At 39.8% G+C, this 25212-nt stretch overlaps 1 protein-coding gene across 2 annotated transcripts in view; it reads left to right on the top strand.

Moving 5' to 3' along the window:
* The window catches only part of LOC148024856 (villin-4-like), a 70945-nt gene that overhangs the window by 28388 nt on the left and 17345 nt on the right, over positions 1–25212 (top strand). Inside the window, exons 14-21 of one of the 2 annotated variants that reach the window (XM_087694520.1) lie at positions 16923–17051; positions 17682–17829; positions 18041–18051; positions 18163–18303; positions 18387–18512; positions 18929–18994; positions 19062–19479; positions 19713–20008. In XM_087694520.1, coding sequence (XP_087550646.1) covers positions 16923–17051; positions 17682–17829; positions 18041–18051; positions 18163–18303; positions 18387–18512; positions 18929–18994; positions 19062–19479; positions 19713–20008 — 1335 coding nt within the window. Of the gene's footprint in view, positions 1–16880; positions 17052–17681; positions 17830–18040; positions 18052–18162; positions 18304–18386; positions 18513–18928; positions 18995–19061; positions 19480–19712; positions 20009–25212 lie in introns of both variants that reach the window. The other variant, XM_087694519.1, reaches the window with a different exon arrangement.

Below are 25212 nucleotides of genomic sequence, written 5' to 3'. Positions count from 1 at the left end.
AATCCTCGTGTAAAAACGAAGACAATGACATGAACAAATTCTGGGGTCCAAAAATAGTAACCCCCTAAATTTTAGGGATGGTGATCCCTGCATTCTTTTGAGTTATTCTGTGCAACTTATATCATTGCGACCACATCAAAAGTGTAATGTGGCTCAGTTACAATGACTTTTATTCCGTGAGCATTCTCACATGTGCATCTTCTATCTTAGCCAGGCTCATTGTCCTGCACCATCTCCAATGGCTAAGCACACAGTCCCAAACCACTAGCATTCTATTTTTCAATGCCCATTCAATATGGAACTGGTCCTAAGGCTCAGACAAACCATTAGTCCAATTTGTCCCAATGATTGCCTCTTCTGGCCATGCAAAGATCCCGCTTATTCCAAGAAAACTCTGGGGATAAAAAGCAACAACGACAAAAGAAAAGAAAAATAAAATATTTATATAAATAAATAAGAAAAGCAACTGTAAAAAGTATCACCACTTGGTGACATTGGTTTTGGCAGCAAGCCTAACTTTACACTTGTCCAAGAAGCCATTAGCCAGATAATGAGTCTTAAAGACCCACTTCACATCAATCACTTTTTGCTCTCATAGATGCAAAATCAACTCCCAAGTCTAATTACGCTTGATCGCATCAAGCTCCTCTTGCATAGTATGGCGGCAAACCTCTAATACAAGAGCCTCATCAATTATAATAGACTCATGATTCTTAAGAATCCATGACATGAAAGCATAGTTCACACAAAGTGAACTATCCCACTAGGCCTATAGCTTAGCTAAAATACGTGGGCCGAAAGGGATCACAAGAAAGTGAGTCACTCCTGCATCCTCCATGGGCTATCAATATCACTAAGGAATTGTGATAGACTATTAAGAGACCTCTAGTACCTGCAATGCATCTTTTTGACATCCCCTTAGACGATGAGGGCTCCTTACTCAAATTTTCCAGAAGACACCTAAGGAAATAGGGAAGGAGTAGAAATACTCAATAAAGAAGAAATAGAAGAAAACATCAAGGGTAGAATAGGAGTGGAAGGAGGGAGGAGGGGATGGAGAGAATCAAAGACGAAGAAGGGGTCCCGATAGATAACCGGGAAGGGGTGGAGTGGATGGCAAGGGGATGAAACCAGCTTTTCTTTCTCGAAGAGGGTGATAATGGCCTAATTAATCAACAATTATAGAAAGCATAAATTCACATAAACTGAAAATGAAAATATTACCAATTAATCTTAGACGATGGACAGCTTACTAACTCCAAAAACTACTGTCTCATGGTATTTCTTTATCTTTTATTGCAAATGGGTGGAGTACACTAAGATTCAATCTGCTCCACTCTCCAAGTGCATCTTGCTATCATAAATGACCAGCGAGCCTTCAAACCAATTTACCACTCTTAGTTTGCTCGAAGGATTGGCCTTCAATTGTACTCCTTGGATAACAAATTCAACCCGAAATGTTTACTAGCTCAATGGCCACTTGAATCTCTTGAAATTGCATGGGTTTTAATAACTGAAATTCAAGTCTCTAAGACTTCAATTTTTAAGCTGGCTTCCTAAGGTGGCTATCAAACCCTAATTTTTGCTCTATAAATTAAGGTTTACAATAGAGATTCACCAAAATCTTCATCTCCAATAGTAATTGAATCTATTGGGATTGTTGGAAAAGGATGAGAAAAGGCTAGAGGATAAAAGAAAATGTTGGGGAGAGAAAAAATTCAGACTTCCATAACGAGAAAATGAAAAAAATCAACTGCCGTCTCTAGACAACCATGAAAGCTATCTCCATTGATGGAACACAACAAATATGATATTGCTCAGCTGAAACAACCCTCAAACTGCTATCACCGTCTACATAGTCTCTTTCGGACATGTCATTAGCTCATAAAGGGTTTTCTATTGATGGTTGGAAACAGCCTATCAACTATTGTACAAATAATGGCAGCCTCCTCTCTCTCTTACTCTCTCTTCCACAGCTTGCACAAGGCTGGAATGACTCTCTTAGCCTCCAAAAACGTTTTTCCCACTTACATGGGCAAGTTTTGCCAAGTGGCAACTTTTGGAGACAATGCTGAAGTAGGAGACTTGTTGCAGATATACACCACCATAGCAACCGTTTTACCCCAAAGACAGTAAGATAGACTTCAATGCTCCAACATTGGTTGGACAATCTCAAGCATGGTCCAATTCCACCACACCATTCTTAGATAGTGTATTCAAATTGAAACACTCCATCGAAAAGCCATGATCCTTCTAAAGCTTAGAAAAAACATTAGAAAAAAACTTATCATAGTCAACTCATACACCTCTACTAACTTCTTCCGAGAAGAAGAAGCCTTGCGTATAGAGTTGAAGTTCAAGTACCCATAATAGCATTCCAAAGTATCCCAAGCTTATGTAAAGTCCATGTAACAAGGGCAAGGAGATTATAAAGCCCACCCTCCTCAGTACCTATCCAAAGAATAGAACTTGTAGAAGAATCCTCAAAGGTCACATGCTTCTGGGTAAAGACCACATGAGTACCTAGTTGTGTCCAAACCATGGACAAAAAGAAGATAAGTCCAAATCCGATACATAGAGGACTTTGCCACTAAAGCTTGACAATAGCTTTCAAATCAAGGCTTTTGTTTCTTCAAAGAGTACCTAGCTCTATTACCATGTAAAGAAAAACTCAAGCACTAAAGATAAACGCAAGTGTTCGATAAAACACAAAGTGATAACAATAGAACTCAAGGTGAAGAGTACTTTAAAGACAATGATGAATGAATGAATAATGGTATGATGCTCAATCCAATAAATACACTATGTAAGAGTAAGTATGAGACCTGGAACTTCCATGTCTCATAATAGACTAGAGTAGAGACAAGTTGGACAGTGTCGTACTTTGAATGGATCCTGAATTGCAACAGGTGCCAAGAGGCCTTTGGAAGTAATTAGCAGCTGTAAGCGCATAGCTGGAGTCTAGATCGGGCTGATCGGATGTAGTGGCAGCAATGTGAACTGAAAACGCAAGGCGGACAGCTGGCGACTGCTCCTAGACAAGCAAGACGAGCTGAGTGGTAGTAGACTGCTCTAAACACAGCTATCTGCTGCACTTCTGGTGACTGTTTGGCAATGGAGTAGTGCAGGCTGAAAAGGGCGGTAGCTGGTTGCAGCAAATGCAAGGCTCAGCAGCACATGAACAAGGTGGAGAAGATGGCGACAGGCGCTAGGAAGGATGCCTCAGATGAAGAGCTGGCTGCACCACGAACTGAAGTATCCACCAAGGGAGGGGTGTAGCCAATAGTGGAGATTGGATGCCAGCAATCTACAAAACAACGATTGGTTGACGTGGTTAGGGAGACTTCTTTTTATAGATGTCGATCCTCCCAAAGCTTGGGTGCTGGCTGGCTTACTCGACATAAACACTCTCCCGATCTCTCATAAAGTCGGACAATTTTTTTGTTTCAAGGCTCTTTTAAAGAGATAATTAAGGTTTTTAAGTTTGTAATGCACCTTTGTTAATCACCTTTTTAGATTAACAATTTAGTCTCTTCTCTAGATGGGGCATCCTTCTAGTGGTCATTTTAACTATCCACAGACCAAAAATTCACTTTGAAGATTTGAGGAGGATGGTCATCTAAGGCAAGGGGACTTGGACCTGACAAAGTTTACATGATGCTCCAAGCAAAGGATAAAAGTAGTGGAACGCTACAAGAGGAAGTGATACATTGACCCAAACCTTGCCACATGTTTGTTAAATGGATGGAGATATGAAGAAGGTTCCCCCTCTATTGGCTCAATATCCCTCAAAGTGCATGAAAGGAAGGGGTAGAAGAAGAAGCCATTGGAGGAGGGGGGAGACAAAGAACAAGGAGGTGGGGTGTTGAAGAGGAAGGGGTGCAAGAGATAACCTTGAAGGTGGAGATGGTTCCAAAGGTGGAGGATGGGGTGGAGTCAAAAAAGATCCACCTAAAGAAGAAGCATCGCCGAGGGAGAGTCAGAGGTCATATCCTTATCAAACACATCATCCTGACTCACCACCATTTTGCTAGTCTCGAGATCATAGAGCTTATAGCCTTTGGTTAAATAAATATCAACTAGCAACGATGTGGTTCTTGGAATTGGCATCAAGTTTTGCCATGTTTCTTGTTGACATGTACATAAACATCTCATCCCAAGATGCAAAAGTGGACAAGAATGGCTTCTTGGAATTAGCATCAAGTTTTGCCATGTTTCTTGTTGACATGTACATAGACATCACATCCAAAGATGCAAAAGTGGACAAGAATGGCTTCTTGCCAAAGAAAGCTTGATAGGGTGTCATATCATGCAATGCAAGGTGACCAATTGCGGATATGAACCATTGTAAAAACTATCTCTATCCAAAGAGTGTGAGAAATCCCTCAGTGCATCGTCCAATTTTGTTGCTCCACTACACCCATTTTTCAATGGTGTGATTGTATAAGAGAACTCCATCTTGATCCCATGTTGCCTACAAAACCTATCAAACTTCTTCAAGGTAAACTTACCTCTAAGATTGGCTCACCTTAAAGATAGTATGTTTCTCCACAAACACCTTCTACTCACAAAAGTTGAAAAATGCTTCATTTAAACTCTTGAAAATAAGGCCACACATATTTGGAGAAGTTATCGAGGACAAGCATAAGATACTTGGCTTTGCCCAAGGAGGCTATTCTCATAGGGTTGCACAAGTCAGCATGGACCAACTCTAAGGGTGTAGATGTGTCTAGTAGTCACCTTAGAAAAAGGCTCGTGATGTTGTTCGGCCCTCAAACACTAGGGCATAAGGTGGAAGCAATTGAAGAGAAGTCCGATAAGCCCTTGTTGATACCTTCCTCAATGCCAAGCACATGCCATCAAAGTTTATATGCTAGGGCCAAGCATGACAAAGTAACGGAAAAGCTAAAAAATAAGCTATTGCCAGGGTCATGAGCTTGTATATCCCACTCTCCTAGATACCTACCCAAATCACATCTCTAGTGGTCAAATCCTCCGCAGTCACTACCTCATGGGTGAAGACCACACAAATCCCCATCTATGTAAGTCCATGAACAAAAAGTTGGTTGAAATTTAAGTCTAGAACATAAAGAACTTCAGCTATAGAAACCTGTTTGTTGGGAATAAGTGGGATCTTGCCATTCCTCGAATTGGCATCGATGAAGTGTCACCAATGGTGATATTGCACCTTTGTCATGTAGGACTTGGCTCCAATCTTAACGGTAAGTTGTATGGGATGATACATCACTATCCACAAGCCAAGGCTTCCCCATAGAGGAATAATCAAGAGCAAAGTCTTCCATCCCATAGAGATGAATGAAGATGGACTCTATAGTTGTGGCTAGTGTAGCCTTCAAGTCTTTGGCACCATTATTCGCTCCAGGCCAAAGATAAGGTACTTCTTCTAATATTTTTCTTTGTGGTGTGTCCTTTCCCACAATGTGGGCACCCTTGGACTTCTTGTCGTTAACTCTTCCTTATGTTTATTGCCTTTCTACTACTTATGATCACCATCCCCTTAAGATGTCCTTAGCTACAAAAGCGTGGCTAGTGGTTCCAGCTTTGTCAATACTAGTCTCTTTACATTATGCATTCTACATCAAAATCATAGGCATGAGCTCCTTCCATGTGATGGTGTTACAAACTCCAAGGGTGAGAAGGTTGGTATAGAAAACATCATACTTCGGAGCAAAAGGTGTGTCAAGAGGCTAAGTATCTAGTCCATGTACAGATGTAGCATGACATTATCTTCTAATGGTCTATTATGAGTTAAGGGAAGGGCATGAAACAAAGTTGGAGCAATGTAACTGGTGTCATACTCAAACGTCTTTATAGAGCAATGATGTTTGATGTTGGTCATGATTTGGCAGCCCACTCATTCCCACTATGTTTATTATGTAGGCCATCATTGTAAGAACAATGACTTAGATTATGCTAGATGGTTAAGATTGGCAAGATCCTCAAGTGTTGTCTCAATGCAGCTATGTTTGAAGGAGGTAATCATGTGTCATTTTAAAGCTCATCAGCAACAACAAGGCCTTAGTGAATATGAATTCAAATTTCTCCCATGAGTAAGGTAGAGATTTCACATCTTCTGCATTGCTCTCATCTATGAGGCCTTAGTGAATATGAATTCAAATTTCTCCTATAAGTAAGGTAGAGATTTCACATCTTCTACATTGCTCTCATCTAAGAGGCCTAAGTGAAGTCGTTTATAGTTATGAGCAAACAAAGTGAAGGTGTTACCAAGCCTTCGAATACCTGTGACTATGTTGGTATTAATATCCATGGCTATGTAGGCAACTAGTTTTAAGAGAGATTGTATCTTATAAGAGGGTTGTAGGCATGGTTGGCTTCATTAGGCTAGTTTGGTTGATAAGAATAGCTGGTTGGATTTTGTCCATAGTTTGAGTAGGAGCAAGTATGATGTTAGAGTCATTGGGCTAGTTTGGTTGATAAGAAAGAGTAAGTATGCCATTAGAGTTAGATGAGTTTCCTGTAAACACCTTTGTGGGTTGGTTTGAGAGTTTAGACTGGACACAACACTTGCAATTGTTGGATTTACCACACAAATAGTGGACAAATGGTGTGATTATGGGGCAATTTGAACTAAATGGGAGAGTAATCTATGGCTCCTTGCAATTCACTTGATAGAGTTTAGAGTATGGATTCTTTGTGAGATCAATCAGTGACAAAATCATTTCCTTCCTTTTGTAGACCAGTTGAGGTGTAGTGCTCATTCCTAGTCATTGCGAGACTGTCCTTTCTAATTGTGAAAATTGGATTCATCTATCATTCGATGGTTGGGGTGTTGTGAATGTGGTACATGAGACCTTCGGCAATCATATCCATTTGTTACATGTATAGTAACCCTATGCCTTGAGTAGGGACTTAGGAACCCATCTAGCTTGGTTATGGCTGCGATGTTAACATCACCTTCTTGCTCAGTGGTGGAGAGCTAATTTTCATGAGTGGTTAGTATGAGGACCTCTCCCTTTTATGTGGTGCCTTGGGAGTCTACTTTTGGTGGGGTGTAAGGATGATTGGTATGCATTGGGCTACTTGAGCCTAAAGTAATCCTTTGAGGAGAATATTACTCCCCTCCATGGGAGATGCATTGAAAGATATTGAAGGCATTGGTGGTGTTGCTTTCGTGGGTGAAGCAAGATCACCCTTGCAAAAATTTGTAATAATCTTGATGTTGGGTAGCTCTAGGTGAATGTGTTACATTTTGAAATTGACGACACACTTGGTTTGTTGTTTAAATAGGTGGCCCAACAGTACCTCATCTAGAAACTCCTTCGGTGTTAGGAAGCATGTAAAAGATAGTTGTTAAAATTTCAGTCTTAATGATCAATATGATTTGGCCCAACAGTTTGTAAGGAATATCTCCATATGGATTCACCTTTGCAATTGTTGGAGTTAGCACAAGTTGCCCAATGCTCATCTAGTCAGTGTATGTCATGACGCTACAGAGGCAACACCTTCATCAATCAGGGCATTGATTGTGTGTGCCTTTTTTTCTGTCAACTTGATCCTAAGGTAAGTAGCAGAGCTAAGTGATTCTAACAACCCTTATGGTAATAAACGATAGTGCCATTGGGGGTTCATGCAGTGGATGCACCTGTGGATAGAATCTTTTGACTCGATTGTCACTGAAAAAACCTATGCCTTCTCCCTCAAGCATCTCAAGTTCCACACTGTTTGTTCTACTAATTGATTATATGTGGAAAGACCTTGGGACCCTAAACTTTAGTTTTTATTTATGGTCCTTAATGGAACAAAGTAATACTAAGTCACCCTTTTGGAAATCTCTTTGTTTGGCATGCTTGTGATCAAACCAAGCCTTCTCATAGATAAGAGCATGCATTGCTAGCAATATGGTTTTGGATAATCATTTGAACTTCCCTAGGCGGTTGGTCCAACCTTCTTGACCTTCCATCTCTTGTGCACATCCGCTCTTAAACTTGGGGCAAATAATTCAACTAGCATAATGGTATTAGTGCCATATATCATCTTAAATGGAGTTTTACCAATTGCAATCTTGTAGGCTACACGATACACCCAAAATGTTGCCATAAGTTTGTTGTCCTAGTCACTTTGAGAAGCTGAGACCATCTTGGTTACCACATTGATTAGGGTCTTGTTTGTGGCCTTAGCTTGTTGGCCATTCACTTGAGGTAGTAGAGAAAAGGTTTTCGATGGATGATCATAAAGGTGGACAATAGGTGTGTGATCACCTCATTAATGAAGTGTGCCTCGATCACTCATAATCTCAATGGAGCAGCCAAATCAAGAGATCATATACTCTCATAATAATTTTGCTACATCATTTTTTTGCATGGCTTTAGCCTCAACCCACTTGGTTAGGTAATTAACTGTTGCAACAATAATAATGTATTTAGCCTATGAATATTGAGTTGCAGAACTTATAGGCCTAATGAGATCTATTCCCCATTTTTTAAAGGGTTGTTCTGCTATTATTGGTATAAGCTCCATCTTGTCCTTTCTAATTTGCACTTTCATATGTTGGCATTCATCATAGTGTTTCACAAACTTAGCAACAACACAAAAAAGGATGGGTCACCACAACTGAGATTACATGTTGGGCCATGGAATCTCTACCAAAATGACCTCCTACAACCCCTCCATGTGCTTTAGCTAAAACTTTATGCATCTCATGCTCATAGATACGCTATATCAGCAAGCCATCTTGGCCTAGCTGGTACAAGTGCCCAATACTAAAAGCTAAGAGGATTGCACTTTTATTATGAGAGGAACAAGTCAAACCTTTTCAATTGGGTGATCCGATATCTCTTTTTCTAAAATCTCAATAACATCATCCATCCAATGAGCAAGGTCTACTTTAAAGAGATCGCCTTCTCTAGAAATTGTAAATAGGTGTGCATCCAAGAGATTATCTCTGATGCCTTTCCCTGTAGAGTCTCCATTAGGCACTCGAGACAAATGATTGTCCATGTAGTGATGTTTTTATTTCCTCACAACAATTGAGAAATCACATTCAAGAAGGAGAAACAACCACCTAGCTATGTGTTCTGTAGTGTTGCATGGCTTGTTTACAAGGTACAATAGGGCCTAATGGTCCACGTAAAAAGTAAACAATGTTGCTAATAAATAATTGTAAATTTTATTTATGGAAAATACCATTGCCAATCGCTCCCTCTCTATGGTAGAGTAGTCCCTCTTAATATCTATGAGTTGGTGGCTAGCAAAGCTCATGGGATAGTCTAGATTGTGTTCCTCATGCTAGCACAAAACTGCCCCCAAAATAAGCTTTGAAGCACCAATGTGCACATGAAAGGTCATGTTCCTATCTAGGGTTTGTAAAATTTGTGTTGTTGTCAAAGCCTTTTCTAGTGCCTTGTAGGTGCATTAACATTCAACAATCCATTTGAAAACAATCAATAGTTTGTACAAGGGTCAAGCAATCAATACATAATTTAGCACAAACCTTCAATAATATCCCATATGGCTAAGGAAACATTGAACTCTCTTGTAAGTTCGTTGGAGGTGGCAATTTGACAATAATTTTAACTTTGAAAAGATTATTGCAGTGAGATTCTTAGAAACTATGTGCCCTAGAATAAATCATGTTTATTTGACCTATAATTGGCATCTCAAGGGGTTCATGGAGAGACTATACTACCTACAACATTCAAAGATAGCTCAAAGGTTTTCTAGGTATTCTATCCAATTTGTGTATACACAAAGATTGTCCGTGAACACCTCCAACAATTTTTGGAGCATGTCCTTGAAGATGTTGCACATGAGTCATTGGAGTATGGTAGCAACATTGATCATACCAAAGGGCATCACTATATATGCAAATACTCCCCAGTCAATTTCAAAAACCATCTTGTACCCATTGTTCGAATGAACTTGCATGGTTATAGCATGAAAATCCATCAAGGAAATTATAGGCCTCTTTTCCTGCAACTCTCTCCAACATGTGCTCAATGTACAGTAGTGGATAATTATCTCTCTTTGGTGTGGCATTAACTTTTTTATAGTTCATGGAGACTATGATTTTTCCATTCTTCTTCAGCACGATGATGATACGAGAAACTTAGTTCGTGTACTCAATTTCATAAATGAATTAGGTGTTTAGGAGTTTGTCTTGCGATCTCCTCTTTGACAATGTGAGCATGCTTAGGATTCATTGCATAAGCGCATTGTTTAACTCTAGCATCGCATCTAGCACCATGGGGATGTTGTGGGTGACTATGCTAGGATCTATCCCTTTAAGCTCCTCAAGTGACCAATCAAACACATCCTTCGCATAAGGGACTTATAAGATTAGTCTTCCTAGTTGACAACCTTAGTAAGGTTGTTAACTATGAAGACCGGTCTAGGATTTTCACCTTCTTTATTTAAATGGACTTCCTTTACTTTGGCCAATCCTTTGATTGGCTTGCTGGTTTTTCCTTGCCATTTTGCGCCTAGCAACACCGCCATTCGATCTCCTTTTTTAAACTTTGTGAAGCATTTATGGATGTCTTGCAGCTTTTTCTATTTCTCAACATCAGAGATCTATGTAGTCTTTTTTCTCCCTTCCTTTTGCCTTTTGCACCACAAATGGACTAGATGATCCCCTTTAGTGCCTTGAGTCTTAGATAATGAAGGAATTTTAGGGTCACTATTAGAGCTAGTGTTTGATTCAAAGTCAAAAGTTAGAGTTTTCACTAGATAAGGATGTTTCTCTAGGTAGTCGTAGCTCAGAAGTGGTCCCAATTTCATATGACACTATTGATTTATCTTTGTTGAGTTTGGCTTGCTCATAATCTACCACTTCTAGATATTCCAGCCATGTCTTGTCACAATCCATTCTGACTACTCCATCGATGGTGGGCAATGCTTGCATTTCCTTGGGTTTGGAGTCAACAATAATTTTCTCTATTGCTTGCCCACAATCAATGCCATAGTTGATCATTTCAAGCTCTAGCTAAGGCTTCTCCCTCTATGATTCATAGTCAGTGTAGGTGCTCTCTCATATCTTCTACATCTGAAAACTCATCATTAGTCATTGCTTGTTTGTTTGAATCAGGACTCCTCTCAAGAAGTGCCTAGTTGTAGAATAGGTTTAGATTGTGTATCTTCGTGAACTTCCAAGAGCTCCTCAAGGAGTTTTATGATTGCATTAGAAATTCCAAAATTATGATGAGTTCTATTTTCTTTCTAGGTCATGCCATACGTTATATGCATGCTTCTTGTCATCATACAAATCAAGATTGATGATAAGTTTTCGCCCTATGTTTTTGTTGCTTCTTTTTTTCCTTCCATATTGCCTTCATCAGTTAGTCATCCAAGAAGGGCAAGTAGATAGTAGCAAGGATATGCATCCAATCTCAATCTTAGCACTTGGTATTCGTCAAGTTTTGTCCAGTGGTCATGCCTTGGCTGATCTTTAACTCTAGTGCCCCTTGGCTTTAAATGAAATGTGTCTAGCATGGAATTTCCTTTTGACCCCATGTAAGTAGGAGAAGTGGGAAAACTCATAGTTGACAAGTCATGTAGCTCCTACTTCCACTATTGGTTTAGCATCCCTAGAGATGTGCTTGTGACTCCTTCACCTAGCTTCTCACCTTGTTTATTATGTTTTAACATTGGGGTATTCTCCAACTTTGGTACTCCCCTTCTCTTTTGTTTTCAAAGTAGATATTTCCACTTTCGCTTCAAGAATGTGCTTACCTTTCATAATCATTGTGGCACTAGTGGTTTTGAGCATTAGTTTTTCTTCAGCTCTCTTCTTTCTTTTCCTCTCGTTCCTTTTGCCCAATGGATGAGGCATCCAAGTTACTAGGTCCAAGCATTAAAATACTAGCATACTTTGTTTGAGGTCTAGTCATAACATTCAAGAGAATTAGCATGGCATAATCATCGGGTGTTTTGATGCTAAAGAGTTTGAGTGGCACTGATGATACAATTACTTAGATAGTGAAGAGGGAGATTGTATCCAAAGTTGAATATGTGTTACTATGGGCCTTTTCAGTTGTCGAAGAAGATCAATGATGTTGCATATAGGTTGAAATTTCCTCCATACTGGTGGATACATAATATGAGCTTCTTGAGGCCTTTTCATGGTGATATGCCAAATGATACATCTACTACTGAAGTTTAGCCTATGTTTGAGGAGCTAGATGACATTTTGGCACCTTAGTAGATGTTGGCACATAAGGAGCAAAAGACTAGAGGTAAAGTTTCGAGGAGGCATTTGGTGAAGTTTCAATGGTGAAGTTTCAAAACTATTCATCATCAACACTAAATGGATAGAAGAGGGTGACTTGGCAAACCATCTTTAGTTGTTGCAGCCTTACCTTCTTGAGGCTTTCCAATAGAGTCAATTTTAAATCCCGCTCAGCTAGGCTCACTAGAGCAAGGGTCAAGAGCATTACCTAATGCTCAATGGAGAGGTAGCACTTCCACTCCTCCAATGATGGATAGCTCTAGTGTATAGTGGACCTCAGATGTATTCATCAAATATCCAAGGTACTGTTTGACTAATAGTATATCTGTCATGAGATCACTATTCAATGTATTAGTCATTCTTTATATATGGTATGTAGATTGATATGGTTTTTTACCTATAGCTCCGAAACCATACATTTGCATCAGCTTATAATCATTAGAGATTGATTATTAATAGTGTTGGTTTTTAGTGGATGATCATGAATTAACAATGGTATTTAGTTGGTTTTCATGGACAACATAGTGTTATTTGATGTCATTGATAATTTAATCAAGGTTACGCTTAGTTTATGCTTTACTATGGTTGATTAGTCAAAACACTTGTGATATTTTAGTGATAGATGCATTCCATGAGGTTCTGGTAGTAATGTAGATTCTCTTTATACATTATGTTTTGGTTATGTTAGATAGAAATTTTTAGCATGGTTACGCAATAGTGGCCCATGTTGTTTTACTATGATGCATTATGAAAATTCGAGTATTGTATCTTTGCTTTTGGCACATTGAAGTACAATCAAGTATGATTGCAATGATTTCAAGGGGGAGATCTATCGCTTGGGGACGTGAATCTTTTATACTTTGCTTAGCATTTGGCTTAAACATTAATTGAATGTGCACATGTCATGTGTAAGTTAGTTGATCACATTGATGGGCCTAAGACCCCAAGACATTAGTGGATGTCAAAGGCAAAAGTTGTAATAAGTTATATTGGTTAGGTATTAGTGGTGACTTGGGATCGATTTGGGCCTAGGGTATTTAATTTGCCATTAAATATTAATGGTGAGATTAGAAACTAGGTATTAATTAATTAATGGTAATTACATAGAGCTAATTAATACCTAAGTTCACTAGCAAGTCAAATTGGTCTAACCAATTTAATTATGGATGGACACATTTAATTTTCTAGGTATGGACAAAGGCTAAATGTAATTTCCAAATTTACTATTTTTAAAAAGAAATAAAATGATTCAAGAATCCATTTGGAAGGCTACCACTTGGCAAAGTCTTCCCATACAAGTGAAGAGAAGGATGGTGGAGGCTAGTTGAGTCTCATTCTAGCATTGTGGAGGTTGAGAGAAAAAGAGGAGAGGCTCCTACTATGGTAGGGCCCTATTTGGGAGCAGAACCAAGATGTGATTTTAGCCCATGGCAACCACCAAAAGGCCTAAGGATAGTAGGCAACAGTCTATAGAACCCAAGAATAGGAATACAATCACATTTTAGCAAGAAGCAACAACATTTTGGAGTCCTTGGACTATAGGCAACTATGGTTGATCAGGAGGTAGATCATCGATAATTCAACCATTTCTTGGCAATAGAAATCTAAACTTTCTCTTTCCTCATCCTTCTATCTCATTCTCCAACCATTTTCCAAAGTTCTATAGTAAATTTTACCCATATAATAATTGGAAGTGTTGAATTGAAGAATTTATTTATCTAAACTCTAATTTATAAGTAGAAATTAGTGTTTACTAACTATCTCAATTCCCATGCTTTAGAAGATGGAATGGTAGTGCTAAAATTTGAAAAAATTCAAGGAATGCAAGAGGTCTAGCCAATCACACTTGGATTTGATGCTACATTTGTCATCTAAGTGTAAAGTGAAGGTCGATCCCTTGTAAAAAAAAAAAAGTGGCAACTTGCTTTGAAGGCTTGTTATCCACTCTAGGCAAAGAGAAACTTTGCAAAAACAAGGAAATTGGAGCCAAATATTAGTGTATGTCATCCAATTGTAATAGAAGTAAAAGAAATACCGCATGGGAAACTAGTTTTTGGGGCCAAATTAGATGTCTACTGTCCCTAATTAATCTCGATAACATTAGTACTTTAGTATATGTGAAATTTCATGATTGTTGTAATTAGTGCTTAATTAGGTTATTTATCACCCTTTTGAAGAAGGAAGGCTAGTTTTAGCCATGCACATTCATGCCTACCCTTGTCTCAATTGCATACAAGGCAAGCAACATAACCTTCCTCACATAAGATATCTTGCCAAGCCATTTTCACTTGCACACAAAGATGGCAATTAAGTTGAGCTTCTTTGAAGTACTTACCTCACCCTCGTCAATACCCGCCTCAATAAGTCGACTCATTGGGAGAATAGTACCTGATGGACATGATATAACATCCACAAAGAGAAAATAGAAGCCTACCAAAAGAGTTCCAAGAAAAAAAGAAATAGATTAAAAAATTGGAGGATTCGGTTAATCATTTGCAAAAGAGAGAAGAAATCACAAACTCGACTAACCATGCACAAACTACCAAATCAAAAATACAAAGTTTAGTATAAGAAGTCATCTCTCAAACTGAAGAGAAATAGCACAATAATGGATTGCCAAGGACATCAATGTAGGAAGTCTAAAAGAGGTTTGCAATAAGGTTGAAGTCCTAGAGGAAGAGGAAATAGACAATGACATTTATGTTCCAAAACATGAAATTTTGCAAAGAAAGGTGTAGCAAGAAATCCCATTCATTGATATTAAAGATCTAGTAATCATGATTAAAGAAACGTAGGGTGTCTTGAGGTACATAACCATATAAGAAAAAAATAAGATGATGAAACAAACCCACTCATTACAAGGCACTAACTAATATATGAATGGCCAATGAGCTCACACTCACAAAACTAAAGAACATGAACGATGAACTAACCACAAAGTACGTGAAATAACGAGCGAGGAAAATGGATAGTTTAAAGACGAGATAGGCCATCATTATAGAGTTCTAAACACCCAAAGTGGAAAACATTTAAGCATCTACGAGTTTCTAGGTGGAAATCCTAATATATTATAGATTTTCCATCCAAGTGATACAGGGTGAGTTTAGTTTGATGTTCTATTTTATATTCACATCTTGATTATACCTCTTAGCACATGAAAACGAAACTACAACAATGATGTATCAGATTCGTCCTTTATGTCACTTTACTCTCTCTTCTCTCTCTCTCTCTCTCTCTCTCTCTCTCTCTCTGATGTATCAGATTCGTCCTTTATGTCACTTTACTCTCTCTCTCTCTCTCTCTCTCTCTCTCTCCATATCTATTTGTTTGTGAAAAAAATAGAATTAATGTATTGAAATATTTACATCAAGCCTCCTAGCCAACCAAGCACGATCAAAGACAAGAACCAAAAACTCATGATGCCAAAAGGCTATGAAAACACAATGCTACATGAACAAAATAAGGGGATCGTGAAGTGGGAAAAATAGGGGTGGCCACACCATTTAGCTCTACTATTACACAAGCTAAACTTTATTTGCTTTCTCAACGACCCATCTCTTATCCTCAACCATTTTATGCTAATTTTGATTGACTAACCATTATAGAAAATCCTTCAATTTTACAAAATCCCAATCCAACCACAAGGATAAGGGTTGAAAAACAAGCAACAAACAATGCCTCCAAAGCCAATCCTCTAAGGTCAAATAAAGCACCCTAACCTCAAGGCACCTTACAGCATTGACGAATATAACAAAAAAATAAGCCCTAGATTGACATGAACTAACATCTTGAATAGCCTTCAAGCCCAAGCTTGCCATTTGATTGAACTTATCCCTGTGCATGTGCTTGTTAGGCCAATTGAGCAACTTGGATGTCACAAAAACCTCAACTTTTAAGGAATTAGCTTCCTTTTTAAAATCAAGAGCTACCAAACAATGAAGTAAAGAATCTCTTGCCAAAAGGCAAGCAAGTGGATAAGAAGAAAAGGCTGTAACAAATTCTAAACATTCCACCATGAGACATGAAAAGTACTTCACCCTTGTGAAATGCTAGTATCCTCTAAAAACCTGGCAATGTCTATCCAAAGACGTGTAAGAGGGTAAACCGCAAGGCTATCATATGAATTTTGATATCCAATGAGGCAACACCTCCCAGTATAGTAACTTGTTGCCAAGATTCCCATAGTTCGCCCAACCAATTTCCTTGCTTTTTCCAAAGCATAATGTTGATGGGCTGCACTAATTCTCACAATGACAAAGAAGTAAAGGCTGATCATGATTGTTACCACAACTTTCAGTTGCACATGTAGAGGCCAACCCTAGGATTCTCACACACAAGCTTATTATAAATATATGAAGACCTCCAATCAAGCAAGCACAAGAGCCACATTCCAATGGTATAACCCAAATGCCGAGTTTTATATATATATATATATTGATTGTGTGTGTTCTTTGCTTCTATTTTAGGCACTCACACTTGAAAGCATTTCCATTTCTCTCGTTGCAATGTGGTATATAAAGCTATACAGCTCCACAGCACAACACCCAGCACAATATTAAACTAGTCCAAGTTAAAGTTAAACACCGTACATACCTTTACACCAACTCTTATTCTCATCAAACCTTTTACATATTTAATGTTGGCATATTTATGTTGATTTTGCGTTTGCATATAGATACGTCGAAGGTATGAACAAATTATTACTCAATATCTACAGGTAGCAACATCTTTAAACTCAAGTGGCTGCTTTGTTTTGCAAAGGAGTAACAGCTTTTTTACATGGTATGGCAAATTCAGCACATTGGGAAACCAACAAGCAACACAAAACATGATACAACACATGAAAGTAAGCCTTCTTGCAATGATATAGCTAGCCTCTCAAAAACAGAGCAGTGATATGTGATATTTGTTAATTTAAATACTTGTAACTTTGGTGCACTGAATTAACTCTAAGACAAGCATACCATCTAACTGGTGAACAATGCAACCATTTTGAAAACTATGCAGCTTCCAGGCTAATAGTCACAGTTGTCTCCCTCACCAAAAGACCGTCCCTAAAGCAATATCAAGATGCATCCATTTTTCCGAGACCGAGGGTCCTCACAACAGTCAGTGGTCAAGCAAGCCCTGGCCTATTAGACATCCACCCAAGTCTCACACCTTCACATAGAAACAATTGCCTCGTTCAAATCAGTCTCCAAAAGCTCATCCACACATGCCCTACCTTTCTTTGAATCCCTAGTTGTCTTTCCTTCTCATGAAAGAATTGTTTCGGAAAGGTAGGGCATTTCTGTGATGACCATTCTGCAGATAAAAGGCAAGATCCATATGCCAGCTAAGAACTCATCCCATAAATAAATCAACACTTGTATTCCAAAAAGCTTTGTCCAAACTTTTATAGTCAAGAGAATGCGAATCCCAGACCTTTTCTGATGCATCTACAGATTTATTGAATGAAATTTTTATTTGCTGTCAGCCTGGTATGCCATCAACCACTTTGAAAGAGGGATCTGAATCGCAAATGTTCTGGGATGCATTAGGTGGCAACAAGTTTTACCCTAGTCATGCTGAGCCTAAAGAAACTGCCAAAGATCCACAACTTTTCTGCTGTACCATGGCCAAAGGTAACATCAATGTATGTGGCTTATCTTTGATTAAACTCTGTCAATGAGTAGTTGACAGTTGTTTAGATTCACATGAACTTTTCATTCAGTAAGAACATGTCACTCAACAGTGCACTTGAAATCTTCAGAGATGTCACTGGCCACTTCTTGTAAGCTGACAATTGTTGCATTTTGCATGTTCAACCTCTCGCTGGTTCCCAATAACCTGCAGGCCAAGTGAAGGTAAAGTACACAGAGATTACCGAAAATTAAGGATTTTAGACTTACAATGGGTTGGCTGGACTTTCTCTTGTAGCACTTTGCAAATTTGGTCTGACAGGCCACATGTGATAGGTGAAAGAAGTGTTCAACTTCACTCAAGAAGATTTACTCAGTGATGAAATCTTGATACTAGACTGCCACTGTGATGTTTTTGTTTGGGTTGGCAAAGATGTTCCAGCGACAAACAAACTAAAGGCATTTGAATATGGGCAGGTCAAATGTGTCACCTTGACTAAAATCCTGTTTACTGTCATTAATAAGTTTAATTCGGCACTGACATCAGTTGTAAATAGCAGCAATACTTAGAACAATCTACAAAATATGCTGATCATTCAATGGAGACTCCCATATATAAAATACTGGAAGGAAGCGAGCCTCCCTTTTTCACATCACATTTCTCATGGAATTCTTCACGCACAATGGTGAGCAACCTTCTACGCCTTGGTCTCTACCCTCTGTTTCCTGACAACTTCAGCTTCTACTCAATTTGCTTAAGACTGGCATGATATTGTATGTATATTTTATGAAGGATTCAGGTGCACCAAGCATCAATTGGGCAAAATAGGATATACTGAATACTCGACTCCCTTAGGATGCTTCTTATCAATCTATGAATAGCAAATTTTAAGTTGGTTGCATTGCAGAATGATTCATAGATACCAAGACTATTGTACTTGAAGAGCTAAAAAATGTTTAGACTCTTCAGCATGTCATGAAACCATAGCAGCGAAAATTTGATCATTAAATCATGTTTTGTCTCTATTTATCAAGCCTTTTGAGACAAATAAGAAGAAAAATATTGATTGACTAACTCATTCAGCTCACCTTGAACATGCAGTGTCACCTTAACCCTTTCCAGAGGAAGTTTCAAGCATTGGAGAAACTACCAGAAGATGCCAAAGATGTACGAATAAGTATGCCTTTGAGTTAAAATGTTCATTATCGGCTAGTGCTAACATTTCTGGAAAAAGTTACAGGAAGACAGACCAAGAAGCTGGTCACATATGTCAGAAGAAAAATGCCAACCTGTTCTGGAAAGGGTGCAGTTAAGTCCGAGTTCAAACGGAGCATTCAAGCCTCCACAACCGTTGGAAAGAATACGAACGCCTAGAAAGAAACCAGGGCACGGACATTTAAGTGGCAAATCAGCAGCCGTGTCTGCGCTATCTAAGCAATTTGAGCTTCAAAATGGAGGGGGAGCACCACCAAATACTCCCATTGTGAAGTTCTCTGCCCATCCATTGAAGAATAAAGAGACAAAGAGAGAAGGACCGCCATGTGAAACACCACTATCGTCAAGAACTCCACGTTCTGCAGTATCACCGGCTATTGCGACCTTAACTTCTGTTTTTGAATCATACAGTGACAGGTTTGCCTTTGCATGGCCAGGTAATCAGGTTCAAAAGCTCCTTGAAATAGATACTCGCACGAACTTCTAGAACCATCACATCTGTGCACTTGGTTTACTGCATAGTTTCTAATGCCTAGTTGCCCCGTTACATTAGTATCAGTAATTCATCAAGCACACCTGCTCCTCCTTCCAGCCCTACTTTGAACGATCAACCGTAGTCATGAATACATGCCTCTGTTTTTTCTCAAAAAATCTAATGCATTAATTCCAGGTACGAAGTCACGGTATGCAGAGATGAGAAGGGACTGCGACCTCGACAGTCCTTCGAGCTTTCCAGAAATCAGTGAGGCGGAGGAGAACGAAAGCCCTGAGAAACCGGATCAGCCTGCAGGTAGAGATAATGCCGCTAGCAGCTGCAGCATTGACACAGAGGACGTGAAAAAGGACCATGTTCGTGCTGATACCATGCGCCAGGATGAAGACAGTGAGCGCAGAACTTATCCTTACGAGCGCTTGAAGGTGTCCTCTGCCGATCCCGTGCTCCATATCGACAGCACAAAGCGAGAGGTTGGCCAATGTCTTCCCTTTCTTCGTTTTTGGCAAAGTTATAATGCTCTCACCTAATGCCAAGTCTCTAGCCTACGTATGGACTTCCTCTCTAGCCTTCCTTTAGAGCAAGGACACACCTATGTCATCATGTTATGACAACTTCTATGTGTGGCTTCTGGCTAAAGTTAGTTCACCTTTGATGCACTGAGTCAATAACTTGCGAACCCTCCTTTTGAGTAAGGAGAGAGAACACATTGAGTAGTAGAGAGAATGTCCCGAGCCAAAAAGGGAAGGAGTATTGAGCTAGGAAAGAGAATGTATTGACCATTCATGTGATGCCATATGTGCAAAATACAACCCCATAACTGAGTATAACTCTTACTAGTTCTAATATTCAGGTCGACAAAGTGAAAATCAATTATCCACACAAGTGATAACTTGATTATGTGGACTTTCACAGGTAAATTTTATCTAAGCATGACTCAACTCTTAGCTTAGGGTAGAGGACCCAATAAAATGAAAGCTACTTAAAGCTGGGTCATATTTCAATCAAGATGGATAAAAGTCAAATCTCTTATGCTAGAGCTTGAGCATCCATGGCAACCATTCTCTCCAACAAATATTTGGCCAAGCAATGCTTCAAGTCGAACACGTGAAGAAAGATATTTAAAATCATGCTATAAGAAAAGAATAAGTTTTGACAACCACCTCTAATAAGAACATTTTCTTTTTCAAGGTGACCACTATCACAAAAGAAAAAATTATCATCCTTATGGCTCCTATTTTTAAAATTAGCTCCCCTATCCTAGTGTAATTCTAGGATGAACACACACTTAGAAATACTAAATTTTCTCAGATAGAATATCTTTAATAGGATTTTGCAATCTGTGGGTGTTGGAGGTACAGGCACCTATGCCTATGCTGTCCATGTATTCACTACACATACAGTACTCGCACACATGTACACTACAGGTGGCAATGCCCATCATTGTCACTTTATTCTTTATTCTTTCAATGATAAATAGAATAAGAGAGGTCGGGTCACACATTGTAACTGTTGGAGTATCGCCTCTCTCTCTCTCTCTCTCTCTCTCTCTCTCTCTCTCTCTCTCTCTCTCTCTCTCTCTCTCTCTCTCTCTCTCTCTCTCTCTAGCTCACACCTCGGTGCTTCCGCTTGCTTGTGCTCTCACTTGGGCTTCTCTCTTCAACTAGCGTTAGAGCTATCATTGAGAAGCTTCACCCGCCATTGCTTCAGCGTGTGACATTACCTACAACTCACTGCCTCAAGGCAACCATGGTTTTGGTTTCCCCTTCTCAAGGTGTTAACCCTTAGACGAACAAGGTGGAAAATCCGAAAAATCTAAAGCAGAAGACAAGGCTAAGGCAAAAGTGAAACAGAAGACGAAGGCACGCCAAGAAAAATATGGAAACACAAGAAGTGCAAAAAAGTCCTAAATCAAAGAGAAAGGCACACAAAAAAAAAGCACAAGTCAATACTTTTGTAAAAGAGCGCAAGGTGCACCATGATTTATTTTAAGAGCATCGAGCTCTCACCTGTGCAAATTGTAAAAGTAGATGGGCAATAGGAAGGAAGCTAGGGAGATAGGAGGACAATGGGAAAAAGAGCCTAGTTGGCCATGTAAAAAAGGGAATAAAGGAAGGACCGCCCAAAAGGGATTTAGGGTTTTGTATATAAAGTTGAAAAGTGAATGAGAAGCTAATTCTTGTGTATGGCCAAAAGTAGCTCTATTCTTCTTCTTCTTCTTCTTCTTCTTGCTTGCTTGCTTGAGCTTGTGCTTGTGCCTGAGAGAGGGAGTGTGAGTGTGTGAGTGTGTGAGGGTGAGGGACCATGGTGGAGAAGCTCTCCATCTTCTCCTCTCTTCTTCTCTTCTCTTCTCTTCTCTTCTCTTCTCTTCTCTTCTCTTCTCTTCTCTTCTCTTGCTTGCGGTAATAGAGCTTTGAGCGTGGAGCTTGAGGATCGAGCTTGCTTGAAGCTTGCACTTGGATCGTGGAGCTACCGGAGTGCTCGGGAGAAGAGACTACTTGATCAGGCATGGAGGTAAGCTCACTACACTTGTATAGAGAGATAGCGCATCGGCTATGTGAGAGGTAGCCAGTAGTGCTCCGCTTGAAACGCTTGAACAATAGGCAGTCCATGGGTCTTGGTAGTTGAGCGTGAGCTCGCCCTTACATTTTCATTCTGTTGCCGAGACCAAGGGATTCAAGCCTTGAGTGCTTGCGCACTCCGAATCGAGCATTGAAGTAGAGTTTTCCCCGAACCGATACTTGAGGTAGATAAGTAGGAAGCGAGGGAGTTTAAAGAGGTATTTGATCTTCTTAGCAAGTAAGTTTTTGGTTTTTTGGATTTGGAAAAGCATGTTGGAGTAGTGCAAGAATTTGCTTTGTGATTTGAATGTATTAGGGCAGGAAAAAACAAAGAAAAAAGAATGAAAACAAGCATTCGGGTTTTTGCTATCATAACAGGGCAAGAAGGTTTGATTTGTTTGTTGATTTGCATTTTGGAGTTTATTTGCTATTCCAGGTATCTACAACTCTTCCCCTCTACCCATAGCTTTGATTTGGAGGTGTGTGTAATAGGTTAGACCTAAATCGTGTGATTCGAGTGATTTATTGTTGCATCGACCAAAATTGCCCTGCATTTGGCCCTTCCAAGTGACGACAATTCTGGGCCAAGTCCTAGAATCGGCCCTTAGCCCTCTTATGTTCGGCCATTCGGCCCACCACCATTCAGATGCTTAGGACTTGGCCTTGGCCGAATCAACCATTTAGCCCATCTTACTCAGATACATGAAAATTCGGCCCTCGACCCGCGGACTTGGCCCAATCCCACTCGGACAATTTGACATTCAGCCCAGCTAAATTCACCATTCTGACCAACTTTGCATTCAGCCCCTGACTCGGCCTTCGGCCGTTCGACCTGAACCCAATCGGAGATGAACCACTTGGCCCTCGGCCCGATCGATTCGGCCCACTACCTTTAGCCATTCGGCCCTTGGACATCATATTCAGACTAGCCGAATTTGACATTTGGACCATTTACATTCGACCCTTTCTCATTTGGCCCTCGGCCATTTAGATGGGCCGAATCAGACATTTGGCCCCTGCAATTCAAACCTGCTGGGCCAAATTTGGATTTTTTCCAAATTTTAACATGTAGAACTTGAAACCAACCCAAAGACCATATAGAGTCAAAAGCACATCATAGATCTATCATTGGACTAAAATCTAGAGCAAATATTTCAAAACTTGGCTACCTTCAAATCGCGCATGGTGTTTAGCGTAATGGCCTTGCGGGCTAGGGAGACAATCCCCCTCGGACCCGCACAGAGGGGGCTCTCCCCCCTCCGCACCTCCCCCAAATAGGCTGGAGAGAAAACACACATCATGATAGGTCCTCCAAATTAGATCCTAGTGTAGTAATGACTCTACACAAGCATAAATTCTCACTTGCAAAACAGCAACCAAAATCCCATACCCGAACAAAAATAAGCAGAGACCCTAGAATCTTAATGGGCCAATCTAACCAACAAGGGCAAAAAGGCCACACCATAAAAACACGTATGTGTTGCATTTGGATTGCATCTAGTCAAGGTAGAATGCAACAATATCAAGCTACAATTCTGAGGATGACTAGACATGACAGTCCTCCTGATGATAGATGCACCTTGAACAATACTGCACAAATGACCCAAGAGATTAATAGAGAATCCACATCTGGTTGTGCAATTGGGGACTTGAGGACATGTATTAGAAGGCTTGAATTGATAAGCCAAGACCTAGAAGATGAAGATATAGTACCACCTGCTTATCTTAGGGTCAAACTCACCACAAAAACAAAGCATAGTGTCGATGCTCTCATTGATGAAGGAGCAGATTATAATATCTTGACCTATGAAGCATGGACTCTACTAGGCCAACTAGAGCTCACACCGACTAATGCAACTCTTAGTCCTTATAGGGGACACCCACAAGCACTTATAGGGAAGTGCGAAATCCTTGTAACTATTGAAACGGAAAGCTTGCATATCCTATTCCATGTTCCTCCAAGTAGTGCTAATTGTGGAAAGGAAACCCTCCTAGGAAGACCCTTCAAAAGGGTGACAAAGTGTTAGGCCAATTATGTAGCACAGAGGATACACTTGACACTATCGGGTGTGAGGATAATCACAACCTTTAGTAAAGGTGACCTCATCAAACTTTGAGGGAAAGACAAGGAACATTCTGACATACCAGGCAAGCCTAGTAATGAGAGTAAGGACTTGTTGAAAGAGTTGATACAAGCGCATATTAAACTGAGAGAACTAGTGAGTGAGGCCATGCTTGAAACAAGAAGGTTAGGAGACAATGCCAAGGATAAGGCTTTGGACTTACAATATCGTAGAAGACCACAAAAGAAGCCCAAGCTTTATAGATGAAGGTACAATGGAGAGCCAGCACAACATTGCAATGGATATCCAAAGCATTGCTACGTGCTCAAAGGTATTATGCAAGTAACCGATGGATTTGGGTACCAAAGCCCCTTGCTAAACCACCTTTGTCAGTTGAAGGCCAGACCATATCAAAAGCGAAGAAGCGTAGGAGGAAATCCAAACGAAAATCCAAGTCTCGAGTCAACAACATTGGAGTGATTGATCCCCTCACGATTGAAATCAAGAAACCAAACATGATTATTCGAAAGGTAGATCTTCAGCCTAGCATGCCTAACAAGCGGATGCCAGATATAACCGTTGAGTGTACACAAAAGCCACTAGTGCCCAAGGAGCCTTTGACTTCCCAAGAGGGTAGTGAGCACCATAGGTACAATGTTGCTCATGATAAGGCTAATTTCTCAATAAAGCAAATGGTAGAATTGTCTAATAGCCATGAGCAAATCTTTCAGCCACAGTGCCAAGTCCACCTAGGAGTCCCAAATCTCCTACACCCTCTTTCCCTAAATGGACACAAGAAGCACAACAACAGTCGTCAAGTGTAGCTTCTCAATTCCAATCTCTATCTCCATCTGAGCTTCCAAATGTCCAAGATGCAAGACATGACACTAGCCTTAGCTCTCAGCCTAAGGATATGCTTGTGCAATCCACCTTAACTAGTTCTGCACAAGTGAATGCGCAAAGGGCAGCAAAAGACATAACCACTTCTAATCTGCTTAAGGACTTGACACCGCAGTCTATCAACAGTAGCTAGTCCACTGAACTGGCTGTGAC

Source organism: Lygodium microphyllum, chromosome 15 (assembly GCF_053477565.2).
Source record: "Lygodium microphyllum isolate KBCC chromosome 15, Lygodium_microphyllum_v1.1.10, whole genome shotgun sequence".
NCBI lineage: Eukaryota > Viridiplantae > Streptophyta > Polypodiopsida > Schizaeales > Lygodiaceae > Lygodium > Lygodium microphyllum.
The sequence above is the reverse complement of the archived record's forward strand: the minus strand, read 5'-3'. Positions and strand labels throughout refer to the sequence as shown.